This window comes from Aethalodelphis obliquidens, unplaced genomic scaffold (assembly GCF_003676395.1).
Source record: "Aethalodelphis obliquidens isolate GAN/ISIS:26980383/991018 unplaced genomic scaffold, ASM367639v1 scaffold7, whole genome shotgun sequence".
Lineage (NCBI taxonomy): Eukaryota > Metazoa > Chordata > Mammalia > Artiodactyla > Delphinidae > Aethalodelphis > Aethalodelphis obliquidens.
Genome location: NW_020837951.1, coordinates 42091727 through 42113344, shown reverse-complemented (window position 1 = coordinate 42113344; position 21618 = coordinate 42091727). Strand labels below are relative to the sequence as shown.

Here is a 21618-nt window from a genome sequence, read left to right as displayed (position 1 = left end):
GTTAAATCCCACCACACTCTCAACCAGCTGCACCAGGCACTACAGTGGGGGCAAAAGCCAAGCCACATGAGACACAATCCTTACTCTCAGAGCCAAATCTACTCAGTCAACATTTCTGGTCATTTATGCCATCTTTAGTACTGGACATTCTGTGCACGGCATTTAGAGGTACTACCAGGGAACACAGTCTAGAGCTCTCTGACGCTCACCTCCTGTCTGAAGTTTTGTTGTGCAAAGAGCTATTGATGGAGTACTGCTGAGGGACTGCAGGCCAGCTGTTCTCTCAGTTCTCTAGAAATGAATCTCTGGGTTGATTCAGAGCATCCGAGGACTAAGGTAGGCTCTATCTAGATGGCAGACGTGGAAGCAGGGTGCTAGTTGCCTTTTAATATTCAGTCTCCTTCCATGCGAGGGGCTTGCAATTTTTTTCTTTTCTTTTTTTTGTGAGGTGGGGGTGGTTTGAAATCAGATAGTAAGTATTTTAGGCTTTGTGGGTCATCCAGTCTGTTGCAATGACTCAACTCTGCCACTGGGCACAAAACCAGCTTTGGGCAACACATAAACAAATAGGCTTGGCTATGTTCCAACAAAACTTAATTTATAAAGACAGGCAGCAGGTTGAGTTGGGCCTGCGGGTTTTCCAATCCTGTTCTATAGTAATAGCGCCCCTGGTTTCATGTGGGTACAATGTCATCCTGAGTAGATTGTGGGAAGGATTGTAAAGAAGAGGTCAAACCACTGAACGTGCAAACATTCTGCCGAAATATGAGCAAGCAGCAAACTGACAGAGTGAAGCGTCTCCCACATCCACTTTGCCCTTCAAGCAGAGTGAATGAATGACGAACAGGTGTCAAGGCAAACCCCTTTCCCTACTACATCTCTGTAATGAGGTTACAGTGCTTAAGCCTTACCACCTCTAACAGCTCCAAGCATTCTGAAAAAGGAATACTAGAGACCAAGTCTTAGAATCATCAGAGTTCACCGTGGAAGACAAATACAGGGTATGTTTTATTCTTGCAAAAGGTTACTAGGAGAGGGACTTCCCTGGTGGCACAGTGGTTAAGAATCCGCCTGCCAATGCAGGGTACATGGGTTTGAGCCCTGGTCCGGGAAGATCCCACATGTCGCCTAAGCCCCTGCACCACAACAACTGAGCCTGCACTCTAGAGCCCACAAGCCACAACTACTGAAACCTGCGTGACTAGGGCCCTTGCTCCGCAACAAAAGAAGCCACTGCAATGAGAAGCCCGCGCACTGCAACGAAGAGTAGCCCCCACTCACCGCACCTAGAGAAAGCCCGTGAGCAGCAACAAAGACGCCAATGCAGCCAATAAATAGACAGATAAAGGTTATTAGGAGATATGGCTCATTAGATAAAAGAAAACAAAAATAGAAGTAAATATGTCATGCGGGTGAATAAAAGGGCCACTCCATGTTATTACTGTCACTCTTTAAAAAAGAGCGAACATACACAAGATCAATACCCTCTTCTGAGCTCAAGACAGCATTTTTAGTCATTTAACTATGTAGAGAATAATCTCTCTGTTCATTACATTTCCAGGTAAATTTGGGGGGTACCAGATTTCCTCTTGACTGCATAGGGTAATGGTTTCTCAGATAAAGGCATTCTACTATTAGAGAATCAAAGGATTTCAGAATTAGAAGAGAGTTTAGAGATTACAGAACAGACACCAGTGTCTGAGGCCAGTGAGACTTACGTAGTCAGAAGCCCCACAGGTGAGGAATGGCAGCTGCAATTCCATTGAAGGCTGGACTTTGACCCAATGGTCTCACCACACAATGTCTCGTCTGCCTCCAAACGCCTGCAATAGGTTTACACTTTTTTTTTTTTTTTTTTTGCGGTACGCGGGCCTCTCACTGTTGTGGCCTCTCCCGTTGCGGAGCACAGGCTCCAGACGCGCAGGCTCAGCGGCCATGGCCACAGGCCCAGCCGCTCTGCGGCATGTGGGATCCTCCCGCACCAGGGCACGAACCCGTATCCCCTGCATCGGCAGGCGGACTCTCAACCACTGCGCCACCAGGGAAGCCCCACACTTCTTTTTAATAGTCAGATAAAGAGTAAAGTTAGAATGGCTGTGAGAGTTAGAGATAACACACGCTCAGGTTCAAGTACTTGGCTCATGAGTCAGGAACTAATTTTTAGCAAGGTACTTCTTCAAGAAGGATTCAGCCCCAAAGCAGGCCGATATGCTAACCTACCTCTGAAAATTCGCTTTGCATTTAAAATCCAACATTCAAATTCCTTGTGCGTTTTTAAATTAAATTAAAAATTTAAGCATGAAGTTAGAAGTAAACTCCAAATGCGACTTATGCCCAAAAGCCAATTTTCATGTACTTTGGATTCATGGGCTGTGGAACATGAGGAAATTTCAAGGTGTCTGGTCTACTGAAATCCCTGGAGGGTACTTCAGTAAAGCAAGATTAGGCATTACTTGGTCCCTGAAGGTGAACAAGGATACAGCAGTCTTTTGCCAAAAGCCTGCAGTGTGAGGACTTTTCTCACTATATGCCAAGTTGATTGAGATTTGTGTTCTCTGGCTAATGTCAGGGAGCTTTTGGTACTGTAGGCAGTGAACTCATTTGACCTGACGTCTCAGTATATTAAGGCAGGTGGTGAACCCCAGCCAAAAAAAACAAAAACAAAAAACTACAGCCATCTGTTTATTGTATTCTTTATCTAAAGATATTCAGAGCCCTCAGACTTTTAAAAATCAATAACAAAAAGGGTAATAAGGGAATCTACAAAACTCTCCAGCACCTTAAAATGCTTTTTTAGTCTTTCATTAAATAGAACTGAGAGAATATGCCAAATTAAAGCCAATTGCAAACTTATCCTAAACTGCTTATCCGTCGTCTGGAATTTCCCATCTCCTTGTTTCTACCAGCGCTGCCTGTCCTTTGAGCCATCCGATTGTTTATTATGATCAGCAAGTTGGCTAATCAAAGTAGAAAAACGAAAGCTCAAATCTCTTATTGGCTCTAGTTTGACTCCAGTAAAAAGTTATTGGATGGAGTATGGGAAAAGGGGTTAAGACTGTAGACTAAAATAAATAATATTTCTCAATTCTGTGTGACCTAGAATATCTTCTATGTTGTATGAACAACTGATATACTGTTAACCGTGGCTAAATTTTGTGGACGATAATCAAAACCCTGATGGGTGTGTTTTCCAGTAAATCGGAGCTACCTATAGGCAACGCTAATAAAGATTAATAAATAATTTGTGTCTTTCATGGTAAGTGATTTATCTAATCAGAGCTATTTTATCTATTAGTCTATCATCTATATATCTAACAACTGTCAATTATCTCTCTCCCTCTCTCTCTCTCTCACTCGTCCAACCATCCACCTATCCATCCATCCTCTGTGAGGCTGGATTTCACAGTGGTTAAAAACTTGGGCTCTGGAGGCAGCAAATCTGATTTCAGTTCCTACTCCTATCACCTACTAATTGTGTGACCGTGAACAAGTCACTCAACCTCTCTGAGACCCTGTTTCATAGGGATAATAAGAAATATCTACAGTTTTGCATATAAACGACTAAGCACAGAATCTACCATACAGGAAGTATTCAGCAAATGGCAGCTGTTTTGATAACAGAACTTTCCACATGCCAGATCTTCAAAAACAGCAGGAAAAAAGACTTAAATGCCTTTAGCTCTGGAACGTCATAGTTCGTCTATAATGGCCAAAGACAGATAGTGCCTACATCACGGTCACTGAAACAGTGGAAATTACCCATCTATGATTTCATAGAACAATCATTTGTGAAGGTCAAACGTGAGCAGTCAATGTTAGGCACTGTGGGCAGAGGAGAGAGACACTTCGGTAAACACGATACCAGATACAAAGGAGATTTGTACAAGTGTTAAGGTACATGACACAGTGACTCACTCTCTCTGGTGTTGGGCAAGACTTTCAGAGGGTGTGACTCCTGCATTGGGTCTTGAAGGATAAATAGGAGCTCATCAGATAGAAAAGACGAGAGGCATGCTTGGCCTCTGTTCTCAGTATTCCTGGCAAGTGGCCTACACTGACTCTCACAACCAGCAGGGTCCTGGAGAGAACTGTTGTTAAGCTGAAAACTGTAAGCAGATGGGCATGGCAGGCACGGATTCTCACACGGCTAGAGATTAGGTATCTACATGTTCCCTAAATCTAAACTGAAGAACCACAAGGAAGACAGTCAGTACTCAGGGAGGCTGGTCTTAAATTCAGAAAGATTTCTGTAAGGTGATGTCACCGTATAAGAAATTAGGTGCAGAATATCAACAAAGTTTTTAAAATTTTAATTATAAAGACAGAAAGAACAACATGCTTCCTCATCAAGTAACAGAGGCAGGATAAAATACTAAAAGACACACCAGTGGAATGTACACAAAGGTCAGAAAGGAAAAGGGGTAACAACCATCTCGAATGCAGAAAAAGGAATTATTCTGAGTTACTCTTTGAAAATGAATTCAGTACTGGGAATCAGTGATGCTCAAGACAGGGGACCTACATCCTCATCAGTACTATCCCTGCAGTTCACGGGGCGTTCCCTGGACCACACTGGGGGAACATGTGGAACATAGCAGCAAATGGGTGAATCCAAAAAGCCACTGGTCTTATCTTTGTGCTGGGAAGGTTTTCCTGGCTAAGGAAAAGGAAAATGCCTGGGACTAAGATGGGGAAGAATAAAGTGACTCTAATACTTGGCCTCCCGGCACAATGGGATTAAAGGCAGGCCAGCCAGGCTACTTGGGCCCTGATCTGTAATATAAAGAGTGCTGAAACATCCTGGTTAGAGATCAGAAACATGGATGGAGTCAGCTAACTCAGGTTTCCACACACAACTTACATAATTGGCAGGAATAGATTGGTTCTACTCCCTGAAAGTAAACAAGAGTCTTCTAGAGAAAACGAAGGGGAAAAAACCAAAACCTCCCTAGGTTTCATTTAGCTAAGGTGACCAAATGTCCCTGTTTGACCAGAAGATTCCCAGTTCATGCCTGCTATTTCATTGCAATTATTAACAGTAACCCCTTCCTTCTCAAAATGTCCTGGTTTGCGTAAGTTATACAGTCACCATCTATTTAGCTCATGTAACAAATTACTGTAACGAAAAGACTGAATGAAACACATTCCTTTTGGTAGAAAATGTATTTCAGGATGAGCAAATAGCACCAGTGGAGGAGAAAACCTTCTACTTCATAGAAGAATGCCAACAAAGACCAAATGATAAAAGCAGAAAATCATTCCTTTACAAATCCTAATGGAATTATTAAACCAGGTAAGACTTATTGATTGGAATTAAAACGATCATGTGAAGAGTTGATGGGGAACTGGAGATTACACAATGACCAAGTAACACCACACAGATTGCTTTTGGTGGCAGAAGGAAAAAAATATAACTTTATAATGGAGGCTGTCAGTGCCCTGACACTGTGGTGAACCTTAACTTACCACTGATGGGTAAACCAGTGTATGACATCACTTAAAGTGTATTCTACTCACAATGGTTAACTGGAATCTAATCAAGTTTTTAAATGCAACTTCCTGTTTGTAGAAAATCCAAGAGACGGAAGAGAAAGTTAAATCATGCTCTGAGGCAGCAATCAGGCCCAATCCAAGTCAATCTTTTCGACATGCCAGTGAAATACAAAGCAGGTCTCTACTAGGTTAAAAGAGACTTAAGGGACATAAAAACCAAATGCAATGATAGCCCTAAAATCGACGGACTCTAAAGGACATTTTGGAAGAATGTGGGAAATATGAATATGAACTGGGTACGGAATGATGAGAAGGACGGCTGATTATTTTTAGGTATAATATGGTATTATTTATTATGTAACCAAATGTCCTATTTTTTCAAAAAGATGCACACTGAGATGTGGGTATAAGGACATATAATTTACTTTATTCCTTCTGCATAAAGATATGGTTAAAAAAGAAAAGAAGTGCATGTGCATGCACTTATATACCGACATGATGTACAGTTTAGAAAATCGAGTTCTCCCTATACCCATCAGGGGAGAGTAGAACTGTTTAAAGAATAATTACGTGAAGGGGTTGAGATCAGCCTGTCCCAGGTGCCCCCATATCTTCAGCTCTAACATGAGGGATGTGCCCACAGAGCAGGCGTGTTTTTACGGTAGACGCAGGCTGTGCGACAGAATTCTAAGATGGTGGCTCTCCCAGCATCACAGTGTTAATAGGGGCCTGGAGAAACCGCTGCGGATAGCTCTTTGCCCTAAAGCAACTCATGGGTACTTGTCTGGGAATACACAAATCTAAACTGAAGGAATGTCACCAGACATATGGTGGAGCTTTGTCTCAAGAGCACAACAGCAGCAGCCGACCCAGGTGTCCTCAGGGCAAACAGGAATCTCTCCGAGGGCCTATCCCAGGAGCAGGAGGCAAACCATTTCCTAAGCGGGGGTGGGGCCCCAGCCCTGGTAAGCAACATCCTTATGGGACACTGGTGCTCTGATACCCTAGTCGCAAGACCTCTCTGTAGGGAGAACAGATCTAGGTGGCAGGTAAAGAACAGAAGAGGTAAGGAGGAGGGGGAGAGACAGGATTTATGATGAAGTAAAAAGACGGGGGTTAGAAATGATGAGAGGTGGAGGATTTATTTGTGTATGTAACTTTATAATGGACCAGGAGAGACATCACAATAGCAAAGTGAGAAGTGAAGAGGAGTTAAAGGAGAACCAGAGGTGAGGGTGGACAGCGGAAGAGATAATGAGCAGCAACAGGAACGAGGGGTAAAGCACAGCAGCAATGTGGGGGAGAGATGGATGGAGTCTGGAATGGCAAAGGAAACAAAGACAGAGGGGGCAGGAAGTAAAAGGAAGACAGCAGGTCAAAGGTTGAGGGGGCAGAATTTGGAACACATCAGAGCTGAACGCATCTTCTTCATCTCTCTACTCACAGGAACTTACACAGTAGGAATTCGGGGCGGGGGGCTGGGGGAGGAGAGAGGGAGGGAGGAAGGGAAGGGGGCGAAGGAAGGTGGGCAGACACGGAAGAGGAAGACTGAGGACAGGCAGTGTGGAAGGCTCCGTGAAGGCGTGGAAGAAGGACAAAAGAAGTAGGGAATGAGGAAGCGCTCATTCCAGAGGCCCAGAGCGGTGGGTATTAGCTTAAACACGACAGACACGGTGTTCCTGAGTGTTCCACGTCACATTTCAGAATTACGTCATTCAGATTTACCTTAGGAATACAAGAATTGTTTTGACCAGGCAACGTTTCTTTGGCTAACCTGAATCATAACTTATCTTATACAAATGCCTAGAACTAGGGTAAGAGCATGATCCACTTTACTTCAAAAACAGAGCCAAACAGCTCTTGGATGTCCTCTGCACTGCTGAGTGACGCCAATCAGCCTATGGGGCTCCTTATTTTCCCCATGGTCCTGCTCTCATCCAGAGGGTCATTTCAACACATGAACTGCCCTGAGGCTGCTGAATATTTTCCACCCTTTCTTCTGTCTGCCCAGAACCAATACGAGAGGCAAATGCTGGGTTACCATAATTAATGTAGACAGAAATCTGGCTAAATACTACTAAAAAAATCCATTTTTCAGGCGCCCAATTATCTACATTGCTGACCACATTGATTACATTAATCCAATGACTGCCAGAGCTTTACTTTCTTTCTGTTAGGCAAGATTTAATCTAGAGAACTAACAAAGCTCTCTAGGATGCAAATCTCTCCCAGGACACATGATTTTGATTGACAGCTCGCAAAATAATTCGGGAATGCATGCAAAATTCGACTCCCACGCAATTTTCATGCAAAGGCAAATCTATCCATCAACATAACAGTGGCTCCCAGGAAGCAGTCAAAGGTTCTGTGCCTGGAAACTAGAAACCAGGAGGTCTGATGTTTGCGAAGCCATAATCAAGCGCATTTGTTTGCGGTTCTTAATGTGCGTAGGTGTTTTCCAGCATGTGAGTAAGATCCGAAATTTGCATTAAAAATTATCATTACAAGATTTCAAAGCACAATGAAGTATGTGTTTGAGAACTGCTGCTTTACAATTTGGGGAAAGAGACAGGTTAGTGAATGCAGATTCCTAGAGTCTTCAGTTTGCTTTTCAAACAGAAAACAGTAAAATACTCTCCCTGACTCATCATGTCAGTCCCTTACAATATAGTTGAAATTTATGAGGTTGGCACAAGTTTAATACCTATACTTCCTAACTGTGCAGTTAGAATCAGATAACAATACACACATTACAGAACACAGAAGGTCTCACTGCAGAGCACCTGCACATGAAAGTAAAGAGAAAGATGCAAAGGGCCTCCTGGAGGAATACTTACTATTTGGTAGAGTCAGATAACTGATATTCCCGTCGTCTGTCATAGCATTCCTGGATTCCAGGATCGTTCCATAAACTCTTTATTGCATCTACATACGGATTCTCAAAAGCAGACACCTTCTCCACATCAACTTCTCGAACTAATTGTGCGTGAGCCTGTTTAAAAAAAAAAAAAAAGTTTTAATCTCCTTTCCATCACTGAAAATTGCCTTTGGTTTGCACATTACATTGTGCACAAGTGAGGTCTTTCCTCATATACTGGTTTTTGAACTGGTTTATAATAATGTAATGCTTCTTTTTTTTTTTTTCCCTTAGATAAAACCCAGTCCCAAATCTTTCCCTCTAGATTAAACCATGAGGCTACCTAAAGTTGACTAGAGGAAAGCAGAGTGTTTGGTTCCCGTCGGAACAATGAGGATGTCATACTACACGTAATGACTGTTTACAGGTGATGATCACAATCCTAAAACAATTAATGTTATTAAAGGGAAAAAAGAGACACGTATCCCCTCTGTGTTTATAGTTTATTATAATCAAACGCATAATATACCCAGCCCTGAGTGTTCTCATGGGCTGGGTATTCACTGAGTAGCAGAAGCTCAATCAGACTCCTCAACTAATCAGGGTTAGTTTCTATGGCTCGCTTCTGGGATAGGGGTAAAGCCACAGAAGAACAGTCAATATTAACGGCTGAACCTGAGCAGCGGTAGGCGTGCCTCTCCACTCCCACATCCCTGAATTGCCAATATTTATTTTATAGCTGCCTTATCTATACTATCAGATTGAGGAGGCTATTCAGTTTTTTTAAACAAGGAAAAAGGACTTTGTTATTTTCATTATACAACATTTAGCAGGAAAGAGGTAAAAAGATTTAAAAAAAATTTTTCAACAAGATTGAAATCAAAATGTTGTATGGTCAACCCCCAAATTAACCAGAATATATCATTGTCTAACAATCTCAAACAAAATAGGTTTTCATGGGTGTAGTTTACATGTAAATTACATGTGCACATGAATATGTAAATCAACAAATAACTAATTATCTTGAAAACTGGAGACAGATGGCTGATAATTTGTTATAACAGTCTTGATTTTGTACAGATAAACTTCTGAACTAGGTCAGTGAATGGTTATCTTGATGACATGATGACCCAATTATTCTTTTCATAGAGTTTTAAGCAGATAGAATTTAATAAATTTAATCCATGTTAGGCCTGTCTGGTTCCCCATCTTTATCTTCCTTCTCATCCCGTAAGAGGGAAGGGCCCCATGTCATTAGACTAATCTTGACTTAGAGAAAGTTTTAAGAAGCCCAACATGCCAAGACTGAAGAAACCACCTTTCTTGCTAGCTCTGCTCTGACCCTGACAGTCAGATCTAGGAAGTGAGAAGCCCTATAGCTCTGCCCTGCACCCCAGCCTTGGAAAATGGATCCCTATCGTTGTTTTCTGTACCTAGTCCCTGCCCAGGCAATCTGTCTTATCCCACCAGCAATCCTGCCATCCTGAAGTCCTGTTCCCAAGTCTCAGACCTCAGGTGGGCCTACCTCAGTCACAGTTCCCCATGAGGCTCCCCCTGGAAAACAGTATCACTGGCTCCCCAATGAATCCCCAGTGCTGTGCTCCGCCTGGCTCTGTAGCACCTGTTGCTCCGTGTCGATACCAAAGACTGTACTTGTCCCACCTGCTCTGCCGTCTGCCTGCTCAAGTGGACCTCCTTCAAGCACGAAACACTGGCTGTGGGGCCTCCTGCACTTTGCCCAGCAGGCATGTCTCATACCTTCACAGGTATGCCTGATGTCAAGCTTTGACCTCGCCTTTCTGCCCTTGCTCACTGAATACAAACAGGTGCTAACTCTCTGTGTCCTGAGATATGACAACGATCACCCGTGGTATAACCCTCAATTAGAATCCCCGAGGCTATGTCTGTTTTACAGCGTTCTCTAGAGGATTCTGTGCATCTTGGAGGGCAGATGTGGGGCAGGAACAGGGACGTACGGGATGGTCTCCTGCTGGATATACTCTAAAGACATGGTTTTAATCTGACTCTGCTGCTTCTTATGACATTGGATAAGTTGCTTAATCTTGCCAAATGTTATCTCTGGTGGGGAACATCCTGCCCCAACAAGCTCACGTGACTTACTATTGTGCTACAATACAGTAGTTGAGTGGTTCTCAGAAGGCAGTACACACACCAGCAGCATCACCTGCGAATGTGATAAAAATACAAATCCTTCCATCCTACCTCAAACTTTTTGAATAAGAAACTGATTAGCAAATCCCTGTTTTAACAGGCCCTCTGGATGATTCTGATACATGGAAAAGTTCGAGAACCACGGCGAACTATTAAGCATCACACGCACACTAGCTGTTGTGGTCATAATTAATTGTCTGGCTGGCCAGAAAATTGCTACTGGAAACTAAAGAGAAGGGTCCCAGAAAGGCAACGGCACTCCAAAGCAAGGGGCACTATAAGGGCCAGGAAGCCACAGAAATGAATAAAACAAGCTAGATGTAGGCAACAGGGAGTGATAGGGACTACAGCACACTGAGAAACACACACCCGATTACCTCCCACTAACTGCTGCCATTGGGATATAGGCCCCGTGTTGCCAGATTTTCCGATTTACCAAGGGAAGCCCCAAATGTAGAGTTTTCCATGAAATATCCCTAATTTTTATTCTTGGCAATGTTAGAAACGATAAAGTATATCTGTGCCTGAGTTGGATCAGGTACCACTCATCTGCTCCTCCATTTACTTCCCTAATAAGATTGACCAATAACACTATGTCCTACACAGAAGCTGGCACACAGCAGCTGGCCACTTAACACATGCTAATAAGTAAATCTGCAGCACTTTCCTACAACAATATTTAGACAAACTATTATGCCATCCATAGGGAGAAACGGTTGAGACCTCTCTGAAATGCATAAAAGCTACGTGATGATACAGGTTAGTGTAGGCAGTATTTAAAAACTAAGTTTGATACTCACTACACTGGGCCAGCCATGTCATCTGGAAGGAGTTCTGTTTCTGTTTCTAGAGAAGGTAACTTATGCCAGAGAAAACAGTTTCCACATAGCAGACACTTTTTACTATGACGATTAAATGTTTATTGAACCCCAGTGAAATGCTAGGTAACATAGCAATTAAAGACTTAGATGTAGTTGCCACGGAGGGGTAGGGGTGGAGTTGGGGGGAACAGTCCATATAGCCGGCAACCAACCAAAGCACAGGATTATGTGCTCCAGGAGGAGAAACGAGGGAACATTTGCATTTCCACCTTTAACTGCAGTGGACTGTAAGGGCATTTCAATAGACAACATCCTCAACAGTTGTGTAACCGAAAAGCCTGCTCCTGTAAAATGAGATTACTTTCTGTTGTTAGAAAACTCCTCTAATTTCTTATCTTGTTCCATCTCGGTTTGCTTTTTCTTACATCTGCAAGGCCTTCTCTATTCCTTTCTTTAGCTTTTGTTCAGGGGCCGTATCCTATGCCAACTCTGACAGGAAGATGTTCCTCATGTTCCTCCTCTCCCCCAAAATGTGAGCTTTGTGTCTTTTGAACCATGGAACTTCTACATTTTGCTTTATGATGATAGTTACCTCTTGGCTTATCGTCTTCTAGACTATACATTGAGGGAAGGGGCTGTAGCTTACTGGCTCTAATTTCTCTAATTTCTTTTGGGGCCCAGCACAGAGTGAGCAACAACAAATATTTGTCTAATTTAAGTGCATTCAAAAAGTACATATAAACACAGTGTCAAGTCTTACAAGTCAAAAACAAGTTTCTCAAGGAAATCTTCCATCCATTGCCTACTCTCTCAGAACCACATAATCCTTAACAGCACTTATCTCGGTAGCTAGTGTGCATCTATTTGTGTGCTGTTTGTTAGTGTCCTTCTCCCTGATCACTGTATAAGTTCCAAGACAGGCTCAGCATTGCAGTATCAGGGTCTAGCAGAGTGCCTGCCCCTGATGCTCAATAAATAGTCGTTGAATGAACTATATAAGGAAGGAAGAGTGGAAATTATACTAAACTGGAAATTGGTACACCTAAATTCTAGGCCTGGCTTTACCCCTAACACAAGCCATAACCCTTAGAAGAAACTACTTTACCTCTACAGAGCTTCATTTTCCTGGTCCACAAGATTATGCAATTGAAACAAATCATCTCCCTAAGGCTTCGTCTAGCCATAAACTGCATGACTGTAAATAAATACATCTAGAATGCATGGAGCACCAAGGAGTTACAACACTGTCCCTCCAGGAGCACATAATATATCATTTATTGAAACAAGACCTCACTATTTCAAACAGTGCCTGACAATAGAGGGCAGAACATGGTTAAGTCTGTACATCGGCAATGCCACATAGGGGTTGAGAAAGTAGAACTCAGTATGGATAGAGAGGTCAGACAACATGTCAGAGAGAAGAGAGGATTCGGCTGGCAGGCAGAGATGAAGATGATGAACAAAGGCTCAGTAGACAAAATAAACATGGCCCTCTCTTTTAACTGTGGGAAAAAAAAAGTCTAGTGAGGAAGTTTCATGCTGACCCTTACTGCAAATTAACCTCCACAATGAAAGCTACAGTATTAATCTCAGCTATGAACCATAATCAACCTCCACCAACTATGAAAGTATATTGGCCTCAAGAACCACAAGATCACCGCTTTGCCTTCATCCAGGTCATAATTTCTAAGTCACTTTCATTGCCTACTAAGCTTTGTTTTTTAATTCCACCCTTGCTGTTTTGTAAAATGACATTCAAATATGATCAACTGTAATTTGCATCTGTGTAAGAGCTTTCACCTGAAGTTCTCAAGTTATTTAGGTGTGACAGCATTTTATAAAATACACACAGAATTTTTACATTGCCTATACAAAGGTCCTCAATGGAAGTGCAATCCTCTCATTTTTTTGGTAAAAAATATTCTGTATGTGGAAAGAATATTTTTTAGTACAATGTGTTAGACTAGGAAGATAAATTAGACCCTTTTCTATTTGTCCAAATGTCAGATGTGAAGTAGTAAAAATCACAAGTAATTACGTGAAATTAAACAATTACTAATGAAAAAGGCTATGATGAAAAGGAAATAAGTCATTTCTAATAATATAAATAAGTTACAATTGACTACCCTTTTAATTTTGAACACTGTAAATAGAAAAGCAAAACAGGTATGTGTTAGTTAATCATATAAACAAAATGCAAAATATAATTCTATTTCATTTCAAGTTACAGTTGAACACACTGGATGGAAATACTTAATAATGAAAGTTAGCTTTCAGAATTCTTAGCAAGCTGGTGGCAAGCCTCAGAGGGAACATTGTGAGAACTAAGTAGCTACTCTTAGGAACTCTTGGCAGAATTTTCGGTTAAGACCACATGGGAACCGCAGGATGTGCCAATGTGGTAACGTCTTGTTTTGGTGATTCGGTGGTCATAAAATTCAGGTAAATCTTAGATGTGTTGATATTTCCAAGGTTGCTTCAGCAAGAGGAAGGAAGAACTGAGTTCCCACCACAGTGAGTCTTACCCTGCCCACAAAAGGCCAAGCCTTCAGATGAAATAACAAAGATCTTATAGTCACTTTGGAAGGATTTTCAAAAACTCATTAACAGCTCAAGGTGGCTTTAGGCTGGAATGTCACACCTATTCCGGTTCCTACACGTTAGAAGTAGAAAACCAAATGGTAACTTCCACATTTTTGAAGCTCTTAGACACAAATATTCAGCTCATTAGGGCTGCTCTGTTTGAAAGGATGCCCAACACACACAGAGGGGCTCTGAATTAGAAAAATTCTGAACTGCTGTCTGAGTATGTTTTAATCTTGAACGAAGGTGCACATCTTCTCAATCCTTTTTTTTTTCCTTGTTGCTTATTTCCATTTTGGCATTTGATTCTAAGTTATGAAAACAAACAAAAATAACCAGACTTTTTTCGTTTTCTACTCAAAGGAAATACAGAGTAAAATGATGGACCTTGGGATCAGATCTCTCTGTTGTAATCCCACCTCCACCCAGTACTAGTTGAGCATGAACTTGGGTCAAGCTATTTAACATCTCTAAACCTCTGTTTCCTAATCTGTCAAATGGGGGTAACAATGGCATTTATTTTATTTTTTTAACATCTTTATTGGAGTATAATTGCTTTACAATGGTGTGTCAGTTTCTGCTTTATAACACAGTGAATCAGTTATACATATACATATGTCCCCATAGCTCTTCCCTCTTGCATCTCCCTCCCTCCCACCCTCCCTATCCCACCCCTCTAGGTGGTCACAAAGCACTAAGCTGATCTCCCTGTGCTATGCGGCTGCTTCCCACTAGCTATCTATTTTACGTTTGGTAGTGTATATATGTCCATGCCACTCTCTCACTTCGTCCCAGCTTACCCTCCCCCCTCCCCATATCCTCAAGCCCATTCTCTAGTAGGTCTGCATCTTTATTCCCGTCTTGCCCCTAGGTTCTTCTGACAAATTTTTCTTTTTAGATTCCACATATATGTGTTAGCATACAGTATTTGTTTTTCTCTTTCTGACTTACTTCACTCTGTATGGCAGTCTCTAGGTCCATCCACCTCACTACAAATAACTCAGTTTTGTTCCTTCTTATGGCTGAGTAATAGTCCGTTGTATATATGTGCCACATCTTCTTTAACCATTCATCTGTTGATGGACACTTAGGTTGCTTCCATGTCCTGGCTATTGTAAATAGAGCTGTAATGAGTATTTTGGTACATGACTCTTTTTGAACTATGGTTTTCTCAGGGTATACGGCATTTATTTTAAACTTATTTATTTATTTATTTTTGGCTGCATTGGGTCATCACTGCTGTGCGCGGGCTTTCTCCAGTTGTGTCGAGCGGGGGCTGCTCTTTGTTGTGGTGCGTGGGCTCTAGGCACGTGGGCTTCAGTAGTTGTGGTTCACGGGCTCTGGAGCGTAGGCTCCAAAGTTGTGGCGCACAGGCTCAGTTGCTCCGTGGCATGTGGGATCTTCCCGGACCAGGGCTCGAACCCATGTCCCCTGCATTGGCAGGCAGACTCCCAACCACTGCGCCACCAGGGAAGTCCCTATGGCATTTATTTTAGATGGTTAAATGACAGAAAGGATGTAAAACACTTAAAGGCAGACCTAACACCCAAAGCTGCTAACTGTTTAAAAAGCAGAAGAAAAGGAAAATAGCACAGGAAACATAAAACGTGTGGTGTACACACTTACCAGCTCTGTAACCTTAGGCAAATCACCCACCTTTATTTGCTCAAATGTGAAACAACATTCTAGAGACCAGCCTGGATAATGGATCTCAAAGGGTCCTCAAATTTGCAAACACCCCTTAAAATTTCCTACCGAAAACGTGGGCGAGAACTATCATTTCTTAGACCACTTCGCCTTCTCTGACTTCATTACAACTTGAACAGCTGACCTTCATTCATTAAGACGCACTGAACAAAGAGTGACAGTTGTTGATGCATTTTCTTATGGTCATTACTGCATAAATGACAAAGAACAGCAAAGTCACACCGAGCTGCTGCTGGCTGGGTTCACGTAGCCAGTGACTCATTCCTATAGAACAGCCTCTCCACACTTATGATTCAACTCATGGCTCAGCAAAATTACAAATTACTACATGACACAGCCTTTTGAAGTCCCTGATGAAGATGATAAATCCTGTGTGTGGAATCTTTCAGTGCTAGGGAATCTACTGATCCTCCTTTGCTAAAGCATCCACATCCCTCTTTACCCTGGTATCACAAGAACACAGTAGGTATCAGGTAACAGAGTAGGTAACAGGTATCCACAGATACTCAAGACCCTTCGAAAAACTGTCATAGTATTTGCATATAACCTATGCACATCCTCCCATATCCTTTAAATCATCTCTAGATTACTTACAATACCTAATACAGTGTAAATGCTAAGTAAATAGTTGCCAGGGACGGGGAACAATAGCTTGAGATCAAACTGGGCTTCAATCATAACTCTGTCACATTCCAGCCCTGTGTCTTTAGGCTTGTCTCTCAACTTTCCTGAACCTCAGCTACCTCATCTATGAAATGGGAAAATAATTCATTTTAGGGCTGTTAGAAAAGTTATAAGAACTGTTAGTAAAATACCTAAAACAAGTATTGTAATTACTATGAAATCTTGAGCTATTTCAAAATTACCATTAATAAATATTATCTCAACAAATACTTTTCTACCATATGTCAGGCAATGCACTAGACACTGATGAAGCAGACAGTCTGTGTTAAATAAAATATCCCAGATAGCAAAATATTAGATAAGGAAGTTTATTAAACTGTCACACATTATTCTACTTTAAGATTTTACAAATTGATTTATTATCATTATTAGATCTGCTTTTCTAAGGTTAGACCTTTATTTTTAATCTTTATTACAGCATTCACCAAGGTAATCAACGACTATAAGGCACACTGCCTTTCCGCAAAAACTTTGCTGAAAATCTGTTTCTCTTTTTGGTTTTGCTTCGCTATAAGCTACATTTGCTTAATCTCTAACATACAGCAGATTCCTTCTTCGATGGAGAAAATACTCCTTTATTATTTAAAATGTTCTTTTTCTTTTAAAGAACTCCATCTCTTTCTTGGCTCCACCACTATAAATTTCACGCAAATATTTTCTATTTAGTCCTCTGCTTATTATTTTCCTTTTTCATGTTCGTAGGCCATGTCATAATTATCAGGATCAATGACATTGTAGGTCAGAGCTTGATGCACCAGGGCATAGCACACACCAAGCAGTTCCACAGAGTCTGTTGACTGATGTAATTACATGGTTCCATTATGTAGAATCTTGCCCTCAGGTCTGTGAAATCTTGGGATGAAATAAAAAATTGTGCACTCTTTGAAATCACCTTCATGATTATGATGGTAATACACACACACACATTGTGAATACTACAAAAAAGTTTATTTTCAAAGAGTTAATTCAAAGTCACAGTGATAAAGAAGAAATTAGAAGATTCTTTTAAAGATATACGTATTTATTAAGAGTCAAAGAATTAGACATACTTGTATGGCTACTGTCAAAGAATATTTCAGGACCATTAGTTACTTGGGATTTTAATGGCTATTGTTTTGAAAAGTGCGTTCTAGAGCCAAAGTCAGGTAACTGTAGAGAATGATGTTTATAAAAAGTTAAACAGATGGTCTCTATTGCAGAACTCGGAACCTTTATTAAGACAACAGTGCTAGGAATCCATGAGCACAGGGTAAGGGTGGAGGCATTACCGTATGACCATGGCAGCGCTTCCCCCTCAGATCAGTGGATGAGACTGGTGTTCTCGTGCATCACACTTTGAAAAACACCGACTAGAGACCGAGACTCCCAACAACCAAGTAAGGACTGATTTTACACAAGCAAAACAACTGACTGGCTGATGCTTCCCCATGCTGGCGTAACAGGCTAATGCCTGCCTTATAGATTCACATCATTCTCATTGTTGAGTTCACATTTTGCATGTGGTTCATTTCCTGAAATTATGTCTCAGAAAAAACACAATCATTTTAGCCCTTTGCAATGTCTGGGCTCCTACAATCTTATTAACCAGAGGAGTGTGTTGCTGCTGGTCTGGAATTTTATTTTGTTTGCCAATAGGAAAAACAGATCAAGAATATTTCCCTTCTTAGCTTGGTAGACATTCAGACAAAGCTGAAAAAAAAAATTTGAAAGAACAAGCTCCTTAATGAAGGGATGTACCAGATGTACCCGGAAATCTCGCGGTCCTGCAGAGTCTTTGTGGGACACCCACTGTGAAACCTGACCACTGCAGCTTCAGAAATTGTGTTCAGGGCTTCCCCGGTGGCGCAGTGGTTGAGAGTCCGCCTGCCGATGCAGGGGACACGGGTTCGTGCCCCGGTCCGGGAAGATACAACATGCCACGGAGCGGCTAGGCCCATGAGCCATGGCCTCTGAGCCTGCGTGTCTGGAGCCTGTGCTCCGCAACGGGAGAGCCCACAACGGGAGAGACCACAACAGTGAGAGGCCCGCGTACCGCAAAAAAAAAAAAAAAAAGAAATTGTGGTCAGGAGAACTAAAAGCGAAAGGCTCGTAGCCCCAGAATTTTGCAGAAGAAAAGGAATTTCCTAGAACACTTGTCTAAATACCTCTTTAACTCAGAGAGCAAGAAACTGTTCCAACAGTAAGAATGGAAAAAGAATCAACGGCAATGATGTCTAACTGTTCTATGAAGAAGAGTAATGAAACATCTAGAATCTGAATAGGAAGAAGGGAAGGGAAATAAGAGAACCCACATCTTGCTAGGCACTTTTGGGGGGCAAAGAGTAATACATATAATTTGTCACTTTGAGAAAGGACCCAAATTTCAGGAAGATGACAGATAAGAATCAATTGTAAAAAGTTACTTGGACCAGTGTTGAGAAACTGGTAACTTTCTAGTGAGAGTATGACAGTTTATAGTGTATACATGACATTCTGGAGTATGAAAAGGAATATTAACAATAGTTAATGCTATATATCTTTGAAATATTATTTATTGACCAACACATCAGTTATATTATATTGGTATTGTTAAAACGTTTTCAAACATAAAATTCTTTCTAAAAAATAAAACTTTCATATATCCATATAAAGCAAAAAAAAAATGAGAAGTTTTCTTACATTCATGTATTTTAGTACATTCATGTATGTTAGTTATGTTCTTAGCCATTTCTGTTTCTAATATCATATCCCTGACATTTTTAAGAAGACTGTATTTTTTTCATTATGGACATATTATATACCTATTTCATGAAATTGCCTGCAATAGTCCTCAAAATTGCACTAACCATTTTAGGTTAATAAATTTGAAATTGTAACATTTTCAGTTGGGTCCTTCTCTACAGACCTTAATATTTTTAATTGAAAAATATTCTCTCTTAGGGGCTGAAATACCTGGTAAGCACAAAACAAATTCTGCTAAATGGGAGGTATTCTTGACTCTACTATTTTTTCAAATGCAAATTTGTAAATATTTCAGTTCAAATATTTTCATAGGAAGTATCTCATTTATCAGTTCATAATATTCTTCTTTCACAGATACCTTTAGGAAACAAAACTCAAGATTGGTAGATTATCACAGCTTGTTTGAAAGCAATTATGACTGTGTGTGAGTCATAACTAATTGCAAGTACATTTCTGCTCCATAGGCTTCTTAATTTAATAAATGTTTTACCGTAACACTGTGCATCATTAAGCACTACATTCATATCATTACCACAAAATATTTTTATTTGCAACATTTTATAGAGAAGCCAAAACATTCATAGTATTCAAAATAATGTGAGAGATTTCACTTTATCAAAATGAACTATCAAAAGCTGTACCCTGATTCCATGAATTAAAAGAGGGAGAAAACCAAACCATCAGTTGTTTGCAAAGAGTTCCTTCTGCTAAGGGAGTTAACAGATGAATAATTATTGCCTCACTTTTTTGCACCCGAATAAGAAAACGTGGAATAAAAAATGAACCAAATTAACTTGGAAGGAAAGTCACTCGATCTAAATGAAAAGTCATGCTTCACAGAGTAATATAGAAATGCATTTCCTGCAGCTGCCCATGCTAAAATGTCATCTTTGGGCACGATCTTCTGAATATAACAGCTAACTTTTGAAGTAGATGCTGACACTTTTTCAGCAGATCTGCGTCATTTGAATTTTGTGTGGTTGATGATATCACTTTGGGTATAATGGTGGAAGCTGCTAAATATCAACAAACAACTTTGTACAAGTTATACATTACCATTCATTTTTTGAGAAATAAAAATTCAGTATTAAATTTTTTGTTAAATATGCATTTTCGGGTTAAAAAAGAAAAGGTTACTGTGGCCAGAAGAATTTATTACAAAATAAAATCATTATCAGACAATAAAACAGTTATAGATTTACACCAAACAACAAATGATAAAACCATGGAAGCAAAAGCTATCATGGCAAGACCACTGTGGCAAGACTGCTCAACCTAGATTTTTCCATATAAATTTCACATACACCTAACAATTTTCCACTGACCCTGCTCACTGAAGATCTGGTGCGTTACTGTTCCTCACAACTTACAGACCAGAGCACAGCATGACTGGCTAATAACAAACGGATGATAAGGGCAGCAGCAACACATCCTTCCCTACCACCCTAGACACTGGAAGGAGTTGGCTGTCCCTGGTCTCTCTTGTCCACGTTTATTCCATATTAGCAGTGAGTGCCCACATGCTGTCTTTGAAAGAGAGAGGCAGTTACATTGCATCTGGGAAGGATTTGGAAAAGAGCTGGAACATCTTTCAGATTTAAGCAAGTGCTGAAGTGAGGAATCTGTTCAACTGCATGGGCAGAATTTGGAAATACTAAGTGAAAGTCTACCAAATCCATCCTGGCTTATTTTAATACAGCTATTAATAACAATGCTTCATTAAAAAGTGAGAAACTAGAACAAATGCTCAACTAGTGGGATGCTGCGACAAGAGGCGTAAAGCGAAAGTGTCTCGGGCAAACTAGGACGCAGGGTCGACCTCTGTATGGGGAAGACTTGGGCTAGGGGATCAAGACGACTAGAAGTGACCTGACGGTCTGGAGACCTGCTTGGTCTAGCACAAACAATTTTTTTTAAAGTGGCCAACATCTAAAATTGAGAACTTTTCCATTAAACAGAAAAATAGATTTCCTACTTCTCTTGATAAACTGTAAGATCCAGCAACACTATGCCCATATTCCAAGAAGACAAGAGGCCGCAGCTCGTAAGCTACTATCTGCCCCTCACTGTTGTCAATAATAAAGGGGGAGGGGATGATTCTTTACAGAAGTGAACAATATCCTCTGTCCTATAATGCCAAAACTCCCTACCTAATTAACTAAGTTGTGCTGAAGAAGAGAACGTGTCCAGCTTCACATTACCTGCCTGGCCCTGAAGAAATCTGATTTCACACCCTACCCACCACCCCCAACTCCCGCAGAGCTTGTGTAAGCCTTGCATTCTTTGTGTGATAAGGATGTTTATACACGCTGCATGAGAGGAACTGAGAATTACATTCTGACGCTCACCAGTGGGCACTGTCTCAGCTTCCTGGTCAGAATCCGTTGAAAAATGTTGTGCACCTGTGATCTTCCAGTATTTCCCCCTCACCATCCCTTTAAGTTATATACTAGCACTGTGGTTCCACTGAACTGTGAATGTCTGTGTTATGAGTTCCAATCTACCCCGGTCTAACCAAGGGGACCAGGGCACGTGTTAGGTGGAAAATGGTACCATATGGTTTGGGTTGTTACAGGTGGT

General features: G+C 41.0%; 1 protein-coding gene across 1 annotated transcript in view; it reads right to left on the bottom strand.

Moving 5' to 3' along the window:
• The window catches only part of GNAQ (G protein subunit alpha q), a 290132-nt gene that overhangs the window by 79113 nt on the left and 189401 nt on the right, over positions 1-21618 (bottom strand). Inside the window, exon 3 of the mRNA XM_027105652.1 lies at positions 8331-8485. Within this exon, the coding sequence (XP_026961453.1) occupies positions 8331-8485 (155 nt within the window). The remainder of the gene's footprint in view (positions 1-8330; positions 8486-21618) is intronic.